The 19,208-nt window shown below is 51.3% G+C and overlaps 6 protein-coding genes across 6 annotated transcripts in view; all 6 read right to left on the reverse strand.

The window, feature by feature from the left end:
• The window catches only part of STEHIDRAFT_118959 (uncharacterized protein), a 1,118-nt gene extending 944 nt beyond the window's left edge, over positions 1-174 (reverse strand). Inside the window, exon 1 of the mRNA XM_007300906.1 lies at positions 3-174. The gene's annotated coding sequence lies outside the window, so the exon portion shown is untranslated. The remainder of the gene's footprint in view (positions 1-2) is intronic.
• A 4,972-nt stretch (positions 175-5,146) lies between these two features.
• STEHIDRAFT_166175 (NAD-P-binding protein) lies at positions 5,147-7,050 on the reverse strand. Its single transcript, XM_007300907.1, has 7 exons — positions 6,578-7,050; positions 6,275-6,510; positions 6,120-6,192; positions 5,973-6,063; positions 5,786-5,906; positions 5,606-5,716; positions 5,147-5,541 (listed from the first exon to the last, which is right to left on the reverse strand). Exons 1-7 carry the CDS (start codon positions 6,664-6,666, stop codon positions 5,282-5,284), a joined length of 981 nt encoding a protein of 326 aa, XP_007300969.1. The 5' UTR covers positions 6,667-7,050; the 3' UTR covers positions 5,147-5,281.
• A 1,215-nt stretch (positions 7,051-8,265) lies between these two features.
• On the reverse strand, positions 8,266-9,672 carry STEHIDRAFT_153709 (NAD-P-binding protein; the record flags this gene model as incomplete). Its single annotated transcript, XM_007300908.1, has 7 exons — positions 8,266-8,534; positions 8,630-8,740; positions 8,813-8,933; positions 9,004-9,094; positions 9,157-9,229; positions 9,305-9,540; positions 9,608-9,672. 7 exons carry the CDS (start codon positions 9,670-9,672, stop codon positions 8,266-8,268), a joined length of 966 nt encoding a protein of 321 aa, XP_007300970.1.
• A 445-nt stretch (positions 9,673-10,117) lies between these two features.
• On the reverse strand, positions 10,118-11,801 carry STEHIDRAFT_74203 (NAD-P-binding protein). The gene is made up of 7 exons (XM_007300512.1): positions 11,594-11,801; positions 11,295-11,530; positions 11,129-11,201; positions 10,980-11,070; positions 10,797-10,917; positions 10,617-10,727; positions 10,118-10,534 (listed from the first exon to the last, which is right to left on the reverse strand). The coding sequence occupies exons 1-7, from the start codon at positions 11,680-11,682 to the stop codon at positions 10,266-10,268; spliced, it is 990 nt and encodes a 329-aa protein (XP_007300574.1). The 5' UTR covers positions 11,683-11,801; the 3' UTR covers positions 10,118-10,265.
• Positions 11,802-13,663: 1,862 nt separating this feature from the next.
• Positions 13,664-14,801, reverse strand: STEHIDRAFT_50356 (NAD-P-binding protein; the record flags this gene model as incomplete). The annotated part of the gene is made up of 3 exons (XM_007300317.1): positions 13,664-13,962; positions 14,021-14,500; positions 14,558-14,801. 3 exons carry the CDS (start codon positions 14,799-14,801, stop codon positions 13,664-13,666), a joined length of 1,023 nt encoding a protein of 340 aa, XP_007300379.1.
• Positions 14,802-16,912: 2,111 nt separating this feature from the next.
• On the reverse strand, positions 16,913-18,940 carry STEHIDRAFT_92420 (mitochondrial carrier). The gene is made up of 10 exons (XM_007300909.1): positions 18,781-18,940; positions 18,664-18,713; positions 18,549-18,610; positions 18,346-18,487; positions 18,125-18,271; positions 18,045-18,061; positions 17,848-17,989; positions 17,589-17,778; positions 17,454-17,536; positions 16,913-17,390 (listed from the first exon to the last, which is right to left on the reverse strand). The coding sequence occupies exons 1-10, from the start codon at positions 18,792-18,794 to the stop codon at positions 17,221-17,223; spliced, it is 1,017 nt and encodes a 338-aa protein (XP_007300971.1). The 5' UTR covers positions 18,795-18,940; the 3' UTR covers positions 16,913-17,220.
• Positions 18,941-19,208: the final 268 nt, after the last annotated feature.

Raw genomic sequence — 19,208 nt, forward strand, 5'->3', positions numbered from 1 at the left:
ATCTTGTACATATCTACGCGTAGTCATATGCAATCTTTGCCCCCAGTAATGTACGATACTTTCTCATTTATCTATTTTGTTTCTTGCCCGACCTTGTGGGTCCTTCATGTCAGACACTTCTTGTACCTTGCTCTCTTTCCCCTGTATATACATATGTAGTAATGTATCTCATCGTCACTCAGAATGTATGATGCCGCTGCAAACGGCTCTTTTGTCGCTCGACTACGTTGTGAAATGAATAACCGAAAGTACAACCGAGCCGAAGAGATGGGCCCATGGACAGATTTCGAGGACCTGTAGTAACTTGGGCACCCTCGCTATAGGCCTTGCAATATGTGAATGAGCACAATAACCCATTTTACTTGTTGTAGTAGTATTTCAGCAATTGGATCTCATATATGACCTTGCGAATGAAATATATGAGCTTGCAAGACTCGGCAGATTTCCGTGATGGCCCATGCAGTGCGTTCTCAGAGTCCGGTGGCTGTGACTGGCATGCAGGGCGTCTACGGTCTGACAAATTCAAAGTGACGCGGAATGTTCCGACACGTGACACGCGTCGCGTCGCGTCGTTCGTGTCGCGGCACTAATCGCGATCGAGTTTGTTCTGCTCATCCCTCGAGCTCCCGCATTGGCATGAGCCGTCAATCTATGCTGGAAGTCTATGAACGTCATGGACTGTCCAGAATTCCGTGACCTCCTTTTGTATATTATCAGGGATACTTGGAGGACGAAGAGATTCCGCATCAAACGAAGGTAACCGAGTTGATAGGTAAGCGATTCAAGGACTCGGAGGAGTACATCAAGATGGTGGAGCGTCTCCGGGTGAGTTCGATTGACGTGCCTCATCAATATCAATTGTTCTCATGCATTTTTTCTCTAGAATGCCGAAGGACGAATCTCATACACTACTGACATCTGGACCACGCCATGGAACACACCTTTTATGGCGATCACAGCCGCGGCGCACTATCTTTTCTTCGAAGATAGTGGCCATCTTACACTCTGCTCGCAGCTGCTTGCTTTTCTCTGGGTCCACGGATCGCATGCAGGAGTTTTTCTAGGGTATATATTCGTACAGATGCTCGATCCACTCGGGCTCCTTACGAAGGTGTGTTTATCAGACTGCACCCTCGTCTTTATCGACTATGTTCAGGTTGTTGGAGGCTTACTGATTCGAATCTGTTTAGATCTCGACCGTCACGACTGACAACGCATCCAATAATGGCACGACGGTCGCTGAGATCGAGCGTCAATTGATGCGTCGTCGCATCCCTTTCAGCGTCATTTACAATCACGTTCAACAAGTCTATATTTTTGCATCTTCCTTCTGTTTGACAAAGTTCTGACCTTGTGAGATTTCGATTTTCAGGTGCTTCCCACATGTCGTCAACATAGTGGTCTAAACCGCTCTCAAATTCCCTTCCAACTCATCTGGAAGTCCCCCTCCCGACGTCACCGTAAATTCCATCGACACCTCAGTCATCCACGACAGTAACTACGCCCAGGCGCTACTCAACGATCCGGTTTCCCACTGTCGAACGACCGTCAACGCTCGTCGCGAGTCTCATCTCCGACTTGAACAATTCGAGGATGGCAACAACACAAACGAATGGCCTCACGGACTCCAACTCCGGGTCCTCCAGCTTCTGCGCGATGTCGACACACGTTAGTCTTCAACATTCCTCATGATCGACCGTGCTCTTTACCTCTCTTTGGTACGTTCTCAATCTACCTTCCGTCATCGAGGCTTCATGTGCTCCTGTACAACGAACTCATGATAGTATGCATACATACATTAACCAATCAACAAGCTCTGCCAGTCTCAGGATGGACTCAACGCCGATCACAAACTCGACTACTACACCCTGGAAGCACTCAAGGCTATACGCGAGTTCCTCTCAATACCTCATGCCGCACAGAAAGCCATGTCCGCTCAGAAGACACCAACACCTTACGACGCTATTCCGACATACCAGATACTCCTCTGCGACCTTCGTGAAGCCAAAACCGTCCTCCCTCGACTCAGCGAGGCTATTGACGAGTGTATCCGGAAGATCGAGAAATACATGAACATCGAACGCCGCAAACCTATATATGCCTTGTCGATCAGTACGCCTCCTCTATTCTCTCTCTGGCTTCACCATGTTATCATGTCTATGAACACCCTCCCTTTCAAAGTTCTTCACCCAGGCTATAAACTCGACTGGCTCTACGACACTTGGAATGCTGCAGACGCTGAGCAGGCTGAACGTCAGCTTCACTCTGCTGTATGTTTGTTTTATCTCTTCTCACACTGCACTCGGCGAAGTCTCTGGCCAGAGTTCCACGCTGGCTTCTATCGTGCTCTTGCGATCTTTCTTCGCTTCTCTCGCTCTCGCGCTCTGGTGACTGCTCTCGTGCTACCCTACTTAAACCGGAGTCTTAGCTACTCACTCCGCCGACCTTCAGCTCGGATTTCTGTGAACATGACTAGCTAGGGCCCCTAAGAGCGAACTTATGAAGCTGACAGTGCCTGTGTGTCCCCACTAGATGCTCGAGCATAAGACTGCTATCCGCCATGCTTCTTCGACTTCGTCCACTTCAGCTCAGTCTACGCCCTCAACCTCAACCTCGACTTCTTCTCATTCCGGTGACTCTACGACTGGCATGAGCGGTCTACGTCAGCGCCTTGCCGATCTTCGCAAGCAGTCTTCCGTTTCTTCGAGTTCACGTTCGAGTTCTTCCTCTCCTGAGACCCCTATTGCACCTACCATGACCGAAGAAGACCTTGAGGAGGCGGCGGTGCGTCGGGATGACGATGAGGTTGCGGCTGAGATCGTGAAGTGGAAGAAATTTAGAAAGCTGAGTGAGGAGGAGATTGATGCGAAGGACTTTAGCCTCGTTCGTTTCTGGCAGGTGAACATTGTTTTTTTGAACTGCTTTGCCACTGGGGGAAGTGTCGACTTCGTCGCCGGACACCTTGCTTGAGATAAATGATTTGTCATGTGTATAGACTCTCATTCCAAGAGCGGAACATTGTGTTGAATACGAGTGCACTACATTACTGTAGATTTTTGACCTAAAGTTCGTCCCCGGTCCACCGGCGGGACCGCCGAACTGAACCTGTTCGGGGGGACTGTCCACCGTCCCCTCCCTTGTGACAACCCCATTTGGATATATTTGACGGAAGATTTACTATGTTTTCTCAGAACCTGACAAACATACTCAAAAAGGTAATTGTCCCCTGTCCCCCGAGCTCAACGAACTTCGGAGGGGGGACAGGCTGGATTTGGAGGGTGAAGTTCCCACGCCACTGATGAACTTCAGGTCAAAAATCTACAGTAAACACCGAACCATATGGAACCGTCGCCGACGTGTATCTGCAAAACAATTCCAGCGATTTGCAGAATCGTAGTCGCACCTCGATTTCGCGCAGAGAAGCTCTGCTCCACACGAAGCCTTACCCGACGCTCCCGACGGGGCTGCCACGAGCTGGGCCACATCGCTCTTGCAGGCCCTCAATGCACAATACGAGCTCATTGCGCATTGTCGATGAATGCCATTGGTATAGCGAGACCCCGCGAGTCAGGGGCCCACTCGGCGAGATTTTGTCCAATATCCTGAGGTGGAATGCTACTCAGTGGTCAATTGTGGCCACGCCATTGAAATGTGCCGGGGGTGGCGTTCGCTTCTCCAAATGGCAAGCGGTTGCGTCAAGAAACGCTGGTCGCTCCATCAAGAGAAACAGTGGGAGCGACTACGATTCTGCAAATTGCTGTCAAAAGACTCCACATAATCTAGCTCTAACGGAGGACTATGACCGCCCAGGTCTAACTAAGCAGCCTGTTCCCGATCTTCGTGTTCAAACCTGTATGGGGCGTTAGTCCGTGCGTCGGTTATGGTGTTCAAAATATTATGTAGAGCTCACTGATCGTACTAGTTAACCTTGGACAAGCCCTGACGAGCCCGAATAAGGTGATGAATCAAGGGACATACTTCACTACAAGGGATTGCCGTGCAACTGCCATTTGTATACTCCCCAAGGAGTGTAAGCTGAAGATGAAGTTGACCGGGACAAAGCGGTGAAAAAAAGCCGTAGACCGCATCGTCAAGCAACAGTTCTCAATGACAGCAGCATATGGCTTCACGAATCCCAGAGCACAAGGCAAGAGCATTCCAGTCTTAGGGACAGAAATAGTGTCATGTCCGAGAGGAGGGTTGACTATTTAATCTACAACGAAGTTCAGGAACATCTACCATCCGGCTGCTTCAGAATTTTGAGGGTAGACTCTTCATGAAGCGAAATTGAGTATAGTTGTCAGTAGAGGACGACACATGTGGCCTTTAAGGACGTGAACGTAGAACGTGGGGGATGGTCGAGAGAACAACGATATTCGGACCGGCGGCAAGCGGCGGGAAACCCGGGAAACGCCGGTTGAAGCTGCTTGATTATTCCCACGATTTGTGCAGGTCCAGAGACCTTGCAAGCAAGGTGACTAGATCTCTTTTCGTTGACCACACTGTTCATGCATACTCGCAGGTCGAACGTTTCGAACTCCCGATCATGTTGAAGGTCGCTTGTGACGTTCTTCCCGTTCAAGCATCGGCAGTGCCATGCGAACGTGTATTTTCGTCTAGTAAGGAGACATAGGCTCTTCGGCGCAACAACATCTCGAACGAAGCCCTCGAGCGGCTCCAAATCCTGAAATACTTTTTCAAGCTCGAGCGTCTCACGTCTTCGGAAGGATGTGTTGCGACGGAGAAGGAGTTGTTGGATGCGCAGGAGCTCGACGAGAATCGTCTGTGCTTGATGTACTCCTTACCGACGTTGCTGCCTCTGTCGATGTCTCGCTGGTCTGCTACGCCACCCATATCCACTTCCGACTTTCTTAATTTTCTTTCACCTTCATAACCTTATGACTGCTTACTTCAATGATTATTATTTTTATCATCATCGTTCTTGGAGACTGCTTGCGAGACATGCCCTAGTTATCTAACGGCGAGGGCCACAAGCTGAATTCTTAGCGCCACTTGCATCAACCCACCTGTGGGCTTACGGGCCACAGTGTCTTACCTGTGGCACCGCTATCACGGTCTTGCTAATGGCCCCAAAGCAACCATCATCTTGTCGCACATCTAGCACATCACACATACCAAAAAATTGTGCTAACCAATGTGCCACAATTCATACTGAGATGTCTTCCAAGGTACAATACTAATAAGCAAGCGTAAGACTGGTCGCCCAATGATAGGCCTACTCGAAAAAGGCTGTGATGACGGCCATATGAAACTAATCGGACTATCTCTGCAAAGCGTCCCTTATAACCCTCTCCGAAGTCTCCCAGAGCGTCTTCGCAAGGACCGGATCCCTTGCCTCCTTCGTTACCTTGGTCACCTTACCGTACGGCATCAGGAACGCGCCCTTGTACTTCTCCTTCGCAGCCGCCACCTCCGCAGACGTAGCTGCAAAGAGCGACGTGAATGCGCCGTGCGAGGAAGTGACGGTGATGGGGGAAACGAGCCGTAAGAACCAGGTAGGCAGACCATTATTAAATCCCTCTGGATCAAACGACGTGTAAGTCAACGTGAAGTTACAAGATGTATGGTCGCACGATGAACGTACCTGTCTCGACGCTACCGGGATGGACTACGATGACGGTTATCGGTGTTCCTTCAGCATCAAGCCTACGCTGTAGTTCTCCCACCCATAGTACGATCTGAAACTTTGTCGTCGCTTTTCGATGACGCGTAGTGAATGTCAATATGGGTTGGTGAACATACGAGCGATGTGAGCTGGACGTACCGTATCTCCAGAGCTTCGTGAAGAATGTGTTTTCACTTCCGGGTTTGCCGTGAGTAGAGTTGAGGGCTTCCAGACTGGAGAAGTCCTTCGTCGCTGCTTGGCTGTACACCGCCGAACTGACCTGAGAACGCCAAAAAGAAGCACATCAACAATAGTTGCAAACGTCGTGTTTGGGTCAAGGACTCACTGCTACAATGCGAACATCAGCTCCAGGTAATTGGGAAGTCGCTTTCATGAGAGGCAGCACAGTCTCTGTGAGAATGAAGTGGCCGAGATGGCTATACCATGGCTCAGAATTAGCAATAAAAGCATCTAGAAGCACTGAGATGCGTACTTGACAGCTACAGTCTTTTCGATGCCATCTTCAGATAATTCATAGTCTTTGAAAGCCCATGCAGCGTTATTGACTAACGAGTATCGACAATGTGCGTGAGTAGTGATCTGGAGTGTAACTGACTCGCCTCGCATGACGGAGAAATGAATACTGACCGAGAATATCCAATCGTGTCTCTTTCGACAACAGCTCCTCCCCAGCCTTCTTCGCAAGTTTCATGACCGACAAATCAAGCGGCAAACATACGAGTCTATCCTCCAGATCCAGTTGAGGAGCAGCTTTGCACATCCTGGAGATGGCATCTTTGGCTCTTGATTCCGACCTACAACCAAGGTAGACCTTCGCTCCCCGTTTTGCTAGTTGCAGAGCAGTCTCGAAGCCTACTCCAGAGCTAAAGTTTGATTCAAAAGAAGAAACGTGTGAGGGACCGTAGAGAGTATACGGGTAATGATACGTACTTTGCTCCAGTCACCAATGCGACTTTTCCTGTAAGGTCGGGAATATCGCGAGAGGGGTCGTACTTTGGTTTAGAGAACAAGAAGCCCATGTTTGCGAGGAAGTATGAGGTGCAAGAGAGATATGTATTCACACTCTGGCACGACCTTGAGAATAAATACTCCTGGGACGGCGACGTGTACGTCTTGATGCCGCTTCACGTCCTAGCCCAGTTGTCCATTCGCTGACATACCTTGCCATTTTTCGCTGCATCGAACACGGAGGAGCGATGGTATTAGCGGTGGGCACTGAGTGAGCTACACGTCCCTAGACCTTATCCCATAATGAGTGGGCTGATGGCTTTTGATGGACTACCGTGGACTCTCGTGGACTACTCCTAGCGCAAAATCTAGGATGGACCATTAATGCCGCCGATTATCCAGATGTCCGGGAATGCTGTTGGTGCAGCAGGTATCGGGAATCGAAAGCAAGAAACAATGGAACTAGAGAAGGTCCGTGTCATCGCGTGTCCTCTGCAAGTTGGCGTTGCCGTCAAAAAGTGACTCGGAGAGGGACGGAGTCTGACAAATTGGAATTCAAGGTGACGCAATGTTGCGACACGTGACCCGCGTCGCGTCGCGCCGTCACGGTTCGTGTCGCGATCGAGTCTGTTCAATTCTGTGTGCCATTGTTCTCTTGCCGCCGGTGCCATCTGGTACCATCTGTGCCATGGCTTCTGTCTTTTGTCCCATTATCGCCATCGTTACGATGGCGTGCGAACCGATCGCTGCGAACACACATAAAAGGGCGCCTCCTGGCCTGACCTTCACCATCACCTCTCTTCCCCCAACTTCCACCATCCTCCGCCAAATCTGCCAACCCTCTCCTTAGCGCTGCTGGTCGGCCTTCGTGAGCCTCATCCACCCTTTTGTCCTCTTTATTACTATACTCGCGCGTATTCCTGGTATGGAAGCGCGTTTCGGAGGGAGCTGCGTCGCTGCCGATGAGTTAGGCCGGTGGACGCCTAGGACACCCTATGCCGCTCTCCCGGTTGGCGCAGTGATCTCCTCCCGCTGTTGGTAGCTCATCGACTGGACGTGGCAGGTGGTTAACTTGACCCACTGGGGCCTTCCTCGTTGTGCGACCCAGCAGTTGGGCCTTTTCTTTCAATTTCTTCCGAGGCTGGTCCTCCCTTTTCTTTTTCTCCTGGTACGGCGTCGGCCTCTTCGTGGCCCAGGAGACCAGTACCTCTGTAGAAGAGGGAAGCTAACAGATGCTTGTGAGTTTTATCCCCTATCCGTACGCTATGCATCCCCCTCCTCCCGCTCCAGACGACAGGCCCGTCCATGTGGCTTCTGTACTATACACGACCTGGAACATCGGTGGGCGAGGGGTCCAGCTCTCGATGGGTGGACCTCTCGTACCGGAGGCTGTTTTGACGACCGTGCGGGGCAACCGTCGGTTCGTATTCCTGAACCACCCACCAAGACCGATATACGGCAGAGCGGACGTATGTCATCTACGACGCTCCAAAGGGTGGCAGGTTGGGCCTCGTGTTCCTCCCTTCGATGGGCAGGGTTATCTTAATATCATGACGAATATAATTTTTGATCGAGTTATCTCCCATTGTGTGCGCATGGACTCATGCTTAGATGACGCATTGGACAGTGGAACAAAGTCTGGAGTCACGAAAGGCTAGCGCTGTTTGTTCTTAGCATCCCCCTCTCTGTAACACATCTCGCACAACAGTCTCCGAAGTCTCCCACAGCGTTTTTGCGAGAGCCGTGTCCCTCGCTTCCTTCGTCACCGCAGCCACCTCATCGTACGGCACCAAGTACGCACCCTTGTACTTCTCTCGTGCAGCAGCCACCTCTGCAGACGTAGCGGCAAAGAGCGACGTGTAGGCACCTTGCAAGGACGTGATGGAGAAGGGATATATGAGACGTACTATCCAGGAAGGTGTGTTGTCGTTGAGACCCTCTGAGGTAAGAGTACGAGTGAGACCAGTGTTAAAATCTGCCCCATTGACGATCGCAAGTCTCTGGGTCATGATGGGGGTGAAAGGTTCGACGTACCTGTGTAGACGGTTCCAGGATGGACTGCCATGACGGTTATGGGAGTCCCTTCGGCATCAAGCCTGCGCTGGAGTTCCGCCACCCAGAGTATGTTCTGCAACTTTGTGGTCGCTGTTAAATGCCAAATGGAAAGCGTGAGTCGGAGTTCCGAACAACAAACGAGGAGATGTGAACTGGACATACAATATCGCCAGAGTTTCGAGGTAAAGGTATTTTTTTGTCCAGGTTTGCCTTGAACGGAATTGAGGGCTTCCAAGCTGGAGAAGTCCTTTGAACCCGCGCGGTTGTAGACCATCGAGCTAACCTGTCAAGAGCAAGCAGGTGCGTCTGTTCACAGCGGCGGGTGCGCAGAGCGTTGTCTAACGGAGACTCACAGCTACAATACGAACGTCTGCTCCGAGTAAGTGAGCAGTCGATCTCATGAGAGGCAGGACGGTGTCTGTGAGTACGAAGTGACCGAGATGACTACCGATCGATGTTCAAAATTAGGGAGAAAAAACGTCGTCAAAAAGCAGAGGGCAACAAACTTGACAGCGACGGCCTTTTCGATACCATCTTCAGATAGTTCGTAGTCCCTTGTAGCCCATGCTGCATTGTTGACTAATGACGACCCAGACGAGGTAGTATCAATGAGCTCAGTCCTTGCAACATGTACTTGAAGGACGGAGGACTGACCTAATATATCCAATCGTGTCTCCTTCGACAATAGCTCCTCTCCAGCCTTCCTCGCAAGTCTCATGACCGATAAGTCAAGCGGTAACCATACGATTTTGTCCTCAAGACCAAGTCCAGGACTGGCCTCACACATCCTAGCAATGGCATCCTTGGCCCTTGACTCGGACCTACAGCCAAGGTACACTTTCGCCCCCCGTTTTGCCAGTTGCAAAGCCGTCTGAAAGCCGACTCCAGAACTAGTAAGTCCATTATATCATGTCAGTGAGCGCATAAAATGTGGATTGATCCATGATGGGTGCATACTTTGCTCCAGTGACAAGCGCAACTTTCCCTGTCAGATCAGGAATACATATCGCGACAGGGGTCATATTGAGGTCTAGAGAATAAGAAGCCCATATTTTTGACGGGAGAAACAAAGGGGATGTTCCCCCCCCAAAAAAAGGCCTCTCAGGCCCTTTTAACCTACACTCTAGCGTAACCCTGAGAAGAGATTGATAATAGAGCGACACGGTGCGCAAGTCTCGGTGCCGGCGCGGCGACCGACTCCGTAGCTGTGTGAGCCGTTCTCCTTCCAGCCATCCTGATCCTAGATTTACTGCGAACAAGAAGAGCGCCGATACCAGAGAGTGCAGGAATAAGTATTGGCGGTGACCGAACATTGAGCGCTTTTTACGTGGCTTGTATCCCCACGCGCTACGAGGAGATGTATGGCCGCTACGGATCTAACCCAAGGGCTAACCGGTCACCGACGCGGTCAATTGTGTGATGAAGAGTCAAACAGTCAACATTAATAGATCCATAGTCGTCAATAATAAACCAGCAGCATCCAATATCACTTTAAACTGGGACACATCAGGAACCACTTGATTGTGCTGCTCCAACTGCGTAGACGACTCACAGTTCATAACCATAGGCAAGAGCCTTACACAAGCATGAATTGCATGCAGCTCGCCATAGAAGACTACTCTTCTCTTCTCTGTAAAGCATCTCGCACAACACCCTCCGAAGTCTCCCAGAGCGTCTTCGCAAGAACAGGGTCCGTCGCCTCTTTCGTCAACTTGAGCAGTTTACCGTAGGGCACCAAAAATGCGCCCTTATACTTCTCCCTAGCAGCTGCCACCTCCTCAGAGGTAGCAGCGAACAGAGACGTGAATGCGCCTTGCAAGGGGGTGGCAGAGAAGGGATGAACGAGCCGTAAAGCCCAGGAAGGCAAACCATTGGCAAGACCGTCTAGAACGAGAAGACGGGTGAAGTCGAGGTTGATATCCAAGTCACAGAGAATAATGGAATTGTGACCGCGCAATGGACGCACCTGTGTTGACGGCCCCGGGATGGAGTGCAATGACGGTTATATGAGTTCCCTCAGCGTCGAGCCTACGCTGTAGTTCGCCCACCCAAAGTACGATCTGAAATTTTGAGGTCGCTAAGCAGCGGCGAGCGATGGTTAGTCACAGAGGCTATCGAACGAGCAGGTAGCGTAATCTAGTCATACCATATCTCCAGAGCTTCGAGAACCAGCCATCCTCTTTTCCAGGCTTGCCTTGGATAGAGTTGAGGGCTTCCAGACTCGAAAAGTCCTTCGATCCTGCTTGGTCGTATACAATCGAAGCAACCTGTCGAGGGAGCAGGTGCATCAGCAAAGACTGCAGAATTGTAGTCTGTATCAATGACTTACTGATACGATGCGAACGTCAGCGCCAGGTAACTGAGCAGTCGACTTCATGAGGGGCAACACAGTCTCAGCGAGAACGAAGTGACCGAGGTAACTGCAAATCAACATTTAGAATGAATGAGCCAGGTCTATAGAAAAATATAGATGCGTACTTGACAGCTACAGCCTTTTCAATACCGTCTTCAGAAAGTTCATAATCCTTCATAGCCCATGCAGCGTTATTGACTGGTCGTGTCCCAAGATGCAGGCATATCAACCAGTCGCGTCAGCGGTGTCCTCGCGTCCGACTCTTTGCAATATGAAGAAAAGATCACTGACCAAGAATATCCAACCGTGTCTCCTTCGACAGAAGCTCCTCCCCAGCCTTCTTCGCAAGTCTCATGACCGACAAGTCGAGAGGTAACCACACAATCTTGTCCTCCGCATCAAGTTCAGGACTAGTTTTGCGCATCCTGGCAATAGCATCCTTAGCCCTTGTCTCCGACCTACAACCAAGATAAACCTTCGCTCCTCGTTTGGCTAGTTGCAAAGCTGTCTCGAATCCCACACCAGTGCTAATTTGTCCAAAAAAAAGTATGAGGGACAGCAGAGTGTAGAGCATGATGTGGTACACGTACTTTGCTCCGGTCACCAATGCAACTTTACCTGTCAGGTCAGGAATATCACGAGAGGGGTCGTACTTTGGTTTAGAAAACAGAAAACCCATCAATTGCGACGTAGATGTAGAGGAGGGAAGCACAGAGCAACCTCCAACATTCACGCTCTACTTATGTAGAATGAATACATCGCCGGTGTCCTTCCGACGGACGAAAGGCTTGGCTTTTGTTGCTGTATCACTGAGTGCTTCGAGGTGCTTCATCGCTTCAGCCTTCGAGTCGGCGATCGCGAGCTCGAGCTTTGTATCACGTGGGAGATGTCAACGCTCACCCCAGTCCCAAGATCGTCCTGAGAATTACCTACCATGGCCCGGCATGATTCGTACGCCCTGAATCCAGCGTGGTATGAGCTTTCCGAGGTGCCTCTGAATAGCTGATTGTATCGAATAGCAAAGGTGGTGGGCGAGAAGTACAAAGATCAGTTGCCACTGGCAGTCTGGCGCCTCGTTGCCAAGCGTCTACGCGTCTGTGGCGCTGGGTCGCGGTCCACGTGGAAGACACGTCGCGTTCAAACCGATCGCGCCGTGCCAAGCATGGCATTGTCCCTTGTCTTGCCTGCTGGTTCTCCCTTTGTTCTGCATTCGCTCCGGCACACCCGGTGACACGTTCTTAGGCCTGCCCGGCGACGATCTTTGTTTTATCGAGTGAGACAAAGGCCGTGAATGCACAGCCCCCGCTTCGCAAAAAGTATAAAGGGCCCTCGTCTAGGACTCTTTCCCATCATCCCTTCCTCAGCCCAACCTCTCACCTCCAGCACAACGACTCGAACATGCCACCTCTTCTACTCAAGCACCTGCCTTGCCGGGCATAGGTATGCTTCCATCTTCATATTTTGTACTATACTATGCGTGTCTTCCTGGTATGGAAACACGCCGTTTCTCGGGGTTCGCTGCGAGACCAAGGGTGTCTGGGCATATGCATGTCGCTTCGCTCGTGCTGCATACGGCCACGATAACATTCGCCTGCGGTCGACACAGAGAGCTCCCCCGCTGCGGGATCGTATCATCGACTGGACGTGGCAGGTGGATAACTTTGTCCCACTGAGGCCTTCCTCGTTGTACGATTTCGACTTCTGGGCCCTTCTTTTTAGCTTCGGTTTTTACTGGGTGGTGGTGGTGTTGTTGTTTTTCGGAGGAAGCTGCAAGACCGAGGGGTGTTTGGGTGAACGTATGTGACACTCATCCCTTGCTTAAACCAGCGACCTTCCCCGTCGCGGCTAGTTCATCGAGTGGACGTCGTGGTTGAAGAACTCGCGGCTATCCTCGGTGGGCAAAACCGACTTTGAGCCCTTCTTTTTTTGGTCTCTCCTTCTTTGGTCTCGACTTCTGTGATTCTTTCTCTCTTATCTCCTAGATGCTCGGCGCGGCAGGGCGATGGACACGACTTCCTCAAGAGCGTCAAGACCCTCCTGGTATAGCGTGGGCCTCTTCGTGGCCCAGGAGACTAGTACCTCTTCGGAGGGAAGCTAACAGACGCTGAAGAGACGGATTGGACCACTGCCGACGTGTGCGTTCTCCTTCTTCTATTGTATCATATCGTTTTGTTTATTGACGTCCCACCGTGGTACCCCAACCGTACATCGACACAGTGCCAGTGCCCGACGCTTATGTCCCTTCTCTCATTGATATCAGTGCTCCAGACGACAGGCCCGTCCATGTGGCTCCTGTACTATACACAACCCGGAACATTGGTGGGCGAGGGTTCGATCTCTTAAGTGGGGTGGACCTTCGTACCGGAGGCCGTTTTGGCGACCGTACGGGGTAACCGTCGGTTCGTATTCCTGAACCACCCACCAAGACCGATAGACGGCAGAGCGGACGTATGTTATCTACGACGCTCCAAAGGGTGGCAGGTTAGGCCTCGTGTTCCTCCCTTCGATGGGCGGGGTTATCTCTTGGCTGGCAATATAATTGTTGGTCATTCTCTCTTTGCGCGGGACAGGGTGGACCTAGAACAGATATAATCTGTGAACTCCGCATCTTAGGAGAGCCCAGCATACACATAAAAGATCAAACTTCAAATTTACAAGACTCAAATAGCAGGAGCACCGACAGACTTCACTGAGTCCTCCAGCGAAATAAAGCCGTCCCTTCCCAAGCCTTTCAATAACTCCAGGCTACGCTCCCTCCTCTCGATGGCGCTGAGATCTCTTGGCTCATCGGGTATATTCGAGGGCCACGAGCGGTCGGGGTACGCCTTGCGCAGGATGTCGAGGACGTCGCTGCAATTAAAAGGCTGCGAGTGCCCGAAAACCCGCTCAGATTTGACGGTCGGGTTGACCAGAGCAGCGACGTGAAGACGCGCGGAATCGCTGACATCGATAAACCAGTCTATGATACGCGAACATTAGTATGACGTGCGAGACGATGGTAAGTTGATAAAACTCACTAGGTGCCAATCCTTCCTTCTTCGCAGCCTCTAAGTCTCCCTTCACCAGGGTCTTCAGCCAGATCAAAGTCTCCGACGCCGGGCCCTCATGCAACGGTGCCCCGAAGTTTACACTCGGCAGCACGGTGTTGAACTCAAATCTGGGCTTCTCCTCCTCGACGAACTTCCAGCAAGCTCTCTCCGCCTCCGTCTTGCTCGCCGCATACACGATCCACTTCCTCTCGGCTTCATACGGAGGAGGCGCCCACGCAAGCGTGCTGGCGAGATCGTTCCAAGAGTCATGCGTCGTGATAACGGGGGTGTTGGGTAGCACGAATCCGGTGGTTACGGAGGATGAGGTGTAGACAACGCGTTTGACGGAAGATTCGCGCGAGGCAGATTTGAGAATACCAACAGCGCCGTTGATCACTTCGGGAATAACCGCATTTGGGTCGGGCGAGAGGGATGTGTTCGACGCAACATGGACTACACCACTGACACCTACAGGAAAAATATCGTCAAAAGAAAGATGCTACAGGTAATGCGGGGCGTATTTACCTTTCACGGCCTCATCAAAAGCTCCGTCCACATTCATCTTGGGTACGACGAAGAGCTCGAATTTTCCAGAGCCGTACTTCTGGTCGAAGAGTGCCTGGACCCATCGTGCTCGAGAGGGGTCGCGAACCGTTCCGCGGACCTTGTAGCCCGCGAATAGAAGCTGGTCGACGGTATGGGACCCAATGTATCCATTGACACCGGTGACAAGGACGACAGAGCCTTGAGGGATCGCAGAAGCAGGCATGCTAGACGATATAGATGTTGTCCTGAGAGATAGAGATATTGTGGCGGTTATGTCGAGTTATGGGCCTGTAGATAGAGAAGCTAAAGTATATGGCTTGTGAGAGCATCCCAGCAGTACTTATACCGATGTATGGCCACATGGTGAGTGTCCTCCGGGAAGAAATATGTCAGCAGGTTAGGAATCAAGTCGAAAGCAGTCGGTCATCGGGCAGAGTGTCTCAGAACGACGACACAAATGAGTGTTATTTGTAATGGCCGAGGAATGGACGCGAATTGAGGTTGTCCAGCATCGGTGATTCCCAAGGTTTGGTTGGACATATTTAACCGCCTCGAGACAAGAGGGACGGGTCGCTGAAGGAGTAGCCAAGAATATCGTAGAACGAGCAGTCCTCCGCTGACTGATTTCAGTCACGGTAGCTGAGTAAGTCAACCTAAGGTAAAATGGCCAGGTGTGTACGACTGAAACCTGTACGATAGCATCTAAAGCGCCAGCGTTACGATGGGATACAGTTCGGATGCTCCAGTAACTATTGTTATGCCATCCTGGTGCAGTCGAATATCAATAACTGCGAGCCGCTTCGAGCCAGTGGTGACGTTTTGATGAAATCTGCAGATTCATGAGTAAGTAGTTGATCTAGTTGGCCTCACCGAGCTCACCGGCGCGTCAACAACACGCGTCAGAAGTGGGGTTCTGCAGGGGAAGATTTAGAACGATTGAGACTCCATAGCAAAAACCGACGAGATCCTGGTTGTATAGTGGCAAGTTTTCAAGGGCGGCTTAGCTGCATCCCGAGGATGCAGCGAGTTCGCAAACTCAACGAGCTGAGGAGGAGACAAGGAGTGTCAGGCCCTGAATTTCATTTAAATTGGAACGCGTAGTCATCAGACACGTGACCTGGAACGCGTCGCGTTCATCAATCGGCGCGTCGCGTATCAACGGCACTAATCGCGATCGAGTCTGTTCTCTGGATCCCATTGTTCTCTTGCCGCCGGTGCCATCTGTGCCATGGCTTCTGTCTTTTGTCCCATTATCGCCATCGTTACGATGGCGTGCGAACCGATCGCTGCGAACACACATAAAAGGGCGCCGTCCTGGCCTGACCTCCGCATCACCTCTCTCCCCCCCAACTTCCACCATCCCCTACCAAACCTGCCTTCTCTCTCCTTAGCGCTGCTGGTCGGCCTTCGTGAACCTTACCCACCCTTTTGTCTTTCTTATACTATACTCCGCGCGTATTCCTGGTATGGAAGCGCGTTTCGGAGGGAGCTGTGTCGTTGCTGATGAGTTAGGCCGGTGGACGCCTAGGACACCCTATGCCGCTCTCCCGGTTGGCGCAGTGATCTCCTCCCGCTGTTGGTAGCTCATCGACTGGACGTGGCAGGTGGTTAACTTGACCCACTGGGGCCTTCCTCGTTGTGCGACCCAGCAGTTGGGCCTTTTCTTTCAATTTCTTCCGAGGCTGGTCCTCCCTTTTCTTTTTCTCCTGGTACGGCGTCGGCCTCTTCGTGGCCCAGGAGACCAGTACCTCTGTAGAAGAGGGAAGCTAACAGATGCTTGTGAGTTTTATCCCCTATCCGTACGCTATACATCCCCCTCCTCCCGCTCCAGACGACAGGCCCGTCCATGTGGCTTCTGTACTATACACGACCTGGAACATCGGTGGGCGAGGGGTCCAGCTCTCGATGGGTGGATCTCTCGTACCGGAGGCTGTTTTGACGACCGTGCGGGGTAACCGTCGGTTCGTATTCCTGAACCACCCACCAAGACCGACAGATGGCAGAGCGGACGTACGTTATCTACGACGCTCCAAAGGGTGGCAGGTTAGGCCTCATGTTCCTCCCTTCAATGGGCAGGGTATATCTCGACTCGTGATTATCACAATATAATTGTTGGTCCTGCTTTCTTGAATGCCCTCTGTGAAGACCAACTTCGAGACGACGCGAGAAACAGAATCCAGATGGAGGTCGTCAACAGCGAAGTCGTCTCTTGGGGACGATTTTCAGCATGTCGAGCAAGGGCTCTCAGCAGAACAGTACGTGCAGAGATTCGCTATGTACAGCATCTCGAGCACGATGCGTATTCGAGTGTGTACAAACGACAAGAGCGTTGGGTGGAGATATATTAATAAATGTGCAGTGAGGGGGTGTTACAACGCCTAGCGTGGCATATCTATAGCTTAGGTGGTGATGATGATGATGATGATGAACGACGATGATGATGCAGAAAAGCAAGTAAGACTTGACAATAATTTGGGCGAATGGATGCGGATGACGGAAGCGATGTTTTCGTGTCATGAAGCAGGACGAAACGTGAGCAAGGACGCATGAGCCAGACTAAGAACGACGGACGGTATCATCGACGCGTAAAGGTCAGAAGCCAGGTTTCACAAAAAGCCGTGTCGAATCGGAATCACTGTAGACTAGTCGTTCTCGCCATTCCGGGGTAAACGGTCAATAGCATTCGAAGTAAGGTCGAAGAAAGTCCAGAGGAGTCCGTGCGTGGTAACGCTCCGCAGGGCGCTAACGCCGAGGCCACGATAGATCCTTGCTACACCGGCGAAGAACGCCTTGGGATTCTCGGGATCAGGTCCTAGGCGGGGTCAATTGGAGTCAATGACAACGAAGATGGATGAAAGCAACTCAAGAAGCGAACCTCTGATCAACCGATATAGCGTAGTTGGGATGGTTCGATGAGGTTCACCTGCCAAAGCTCGTTGCTGGACTTTCGTTTTTACCCTGCAAGTCGCTATAAGTCCTGGTCGGCGGGATAGAGAGGGAACAGACTTACACATCAAGGGGGTATATGAGGGCCCAACTGGTTACACCACTGAACGATCCGCAGACAAAAGGCACAAGTGAAACAGGGATAGGAAGCCAGTTTGGCGTTGGTCCCTGTTCCCCTGACGGCAGCCGTCCCAACAGATGTCGGAGCCCGTCATACTCAAGGAAATACAGTGCCGTGCCCGAAGTATCCCGAACTAAACATCCAATCTAGACTCAATGAGACGTTCAAAGTAGGGAGAATAAGAATATCGTAAAATACTGACCAAAGTGAAGAGGGAAGCCGAAATAGAGCCCAGTCAGGCCATTCGATTTCACGATCTCTCGTACGGCACTCAGCGTCCCAGGAGGTTTTGTGATTCTGACACCCTTCGCTTCGGCAATAGCGTATTCAAGTTGTCGTCGAATCTAACCAGGCAAGTTCGACACCCGAGCCCATATCAAACCAAAAGTAACGACGGACCTTGACGAGCTCAAATGCTGGATTTCGTGAAATTGTTCAACAGTCCGTTAACAGCACATGCAACAAACAGAATGACTTACGTGCACTGCAGAAAGAAATCAAAGAGCCTGCCATAGCACCACCCAGACCTCCCACACATGCGGCACCCAATAGTCTGTTCTCGTCGAGCACAGCGCGATCTCGACAGTACTCCTTTGTGCGAGTGTAAATCGTGAAGGAAGCGGCGCCTGCAGCACGTCACAGTTGATTACAGTTCAGAAAGATGCGACAAACCAGCTCCCCCAGATAAACAGAAACTCACGAACGAACGATATGGTCATCAATGGGATCCAGAGTCCTCGATAAAACCCAGCAACACCCTCCTCACGGTACACAGAAAGAGCCAATTTGGGGACCGAAATTCGTGTTCTCATAGTCTGCAACCTGGATTTGAGGGAGTCCAGCTGAAAGACGCGACAAAATATACATGAGGAGAAGAATAACTTCGGGCCCTAGTAAACGCACCGGATATCCCGCAAACGTAGAGATATAGCTGGCGGATATGGCGCATACGACCGCCTTGTTTCCTATAAAGCCGATCAGTCACTTGCAACCGACCGTACTGAGCGCCAGTAATTACGCCGTAAAGACTCATTGAGGCTGGCAGAGTCATACAACGAGCTAGATGGCCTACAAATCACGCTCAGAGTTAGATCATGTGCGGGGTATAGGAGCGCCGCTAGGTTATGAGGAGCACCTGTGTCCATCCATGAATGGTCGGGGCTGGCTGGGAGTTCAATTTTCGTGCAGCAACACGAGCCAGCAAACGTGTTGTGTGGTGAGCAATTAGAGCAGAAGAGGGAGTGAGATACGGTTTTCGATGGAGGGTACAAACATGAATGACGAAGGGATACAGCTCGATCGAAGGCAAGACGCGAAGCTAACAAAACTCTCCGGTGACCACCGGCCACCGGCCGCATAGACTTCCTTTTCAGGTGCCGCGGCGGCGCTAGCCCCTTTCCTCTGTTCTGTGGCGCACAATCACATGTACTTCCGAAAACAGAGGGTGGCGTGGACGGCACTCTTTTGGCTGCCTGACCATGGAACCAGAACATAACTGTCCAGCACATAGTAGAACAGACGGCCACAACGGCTACAAAAAATCCTCCAAATATCTCTACCCGA

Source organism: Stereum hirsutum (assembly GCF_000264905.1).
Source record: "Stereum hirsutum FP-91666 SS1 unplaced genomic scaffold STEHIscaffold_3, whole genome shotgun sequence".
NCBI lineage: Eukaryota > Fungi > Basidiomycota > Agaricomycetes > Russulales > Stereaceae > Stereum > Stereum hirsutum.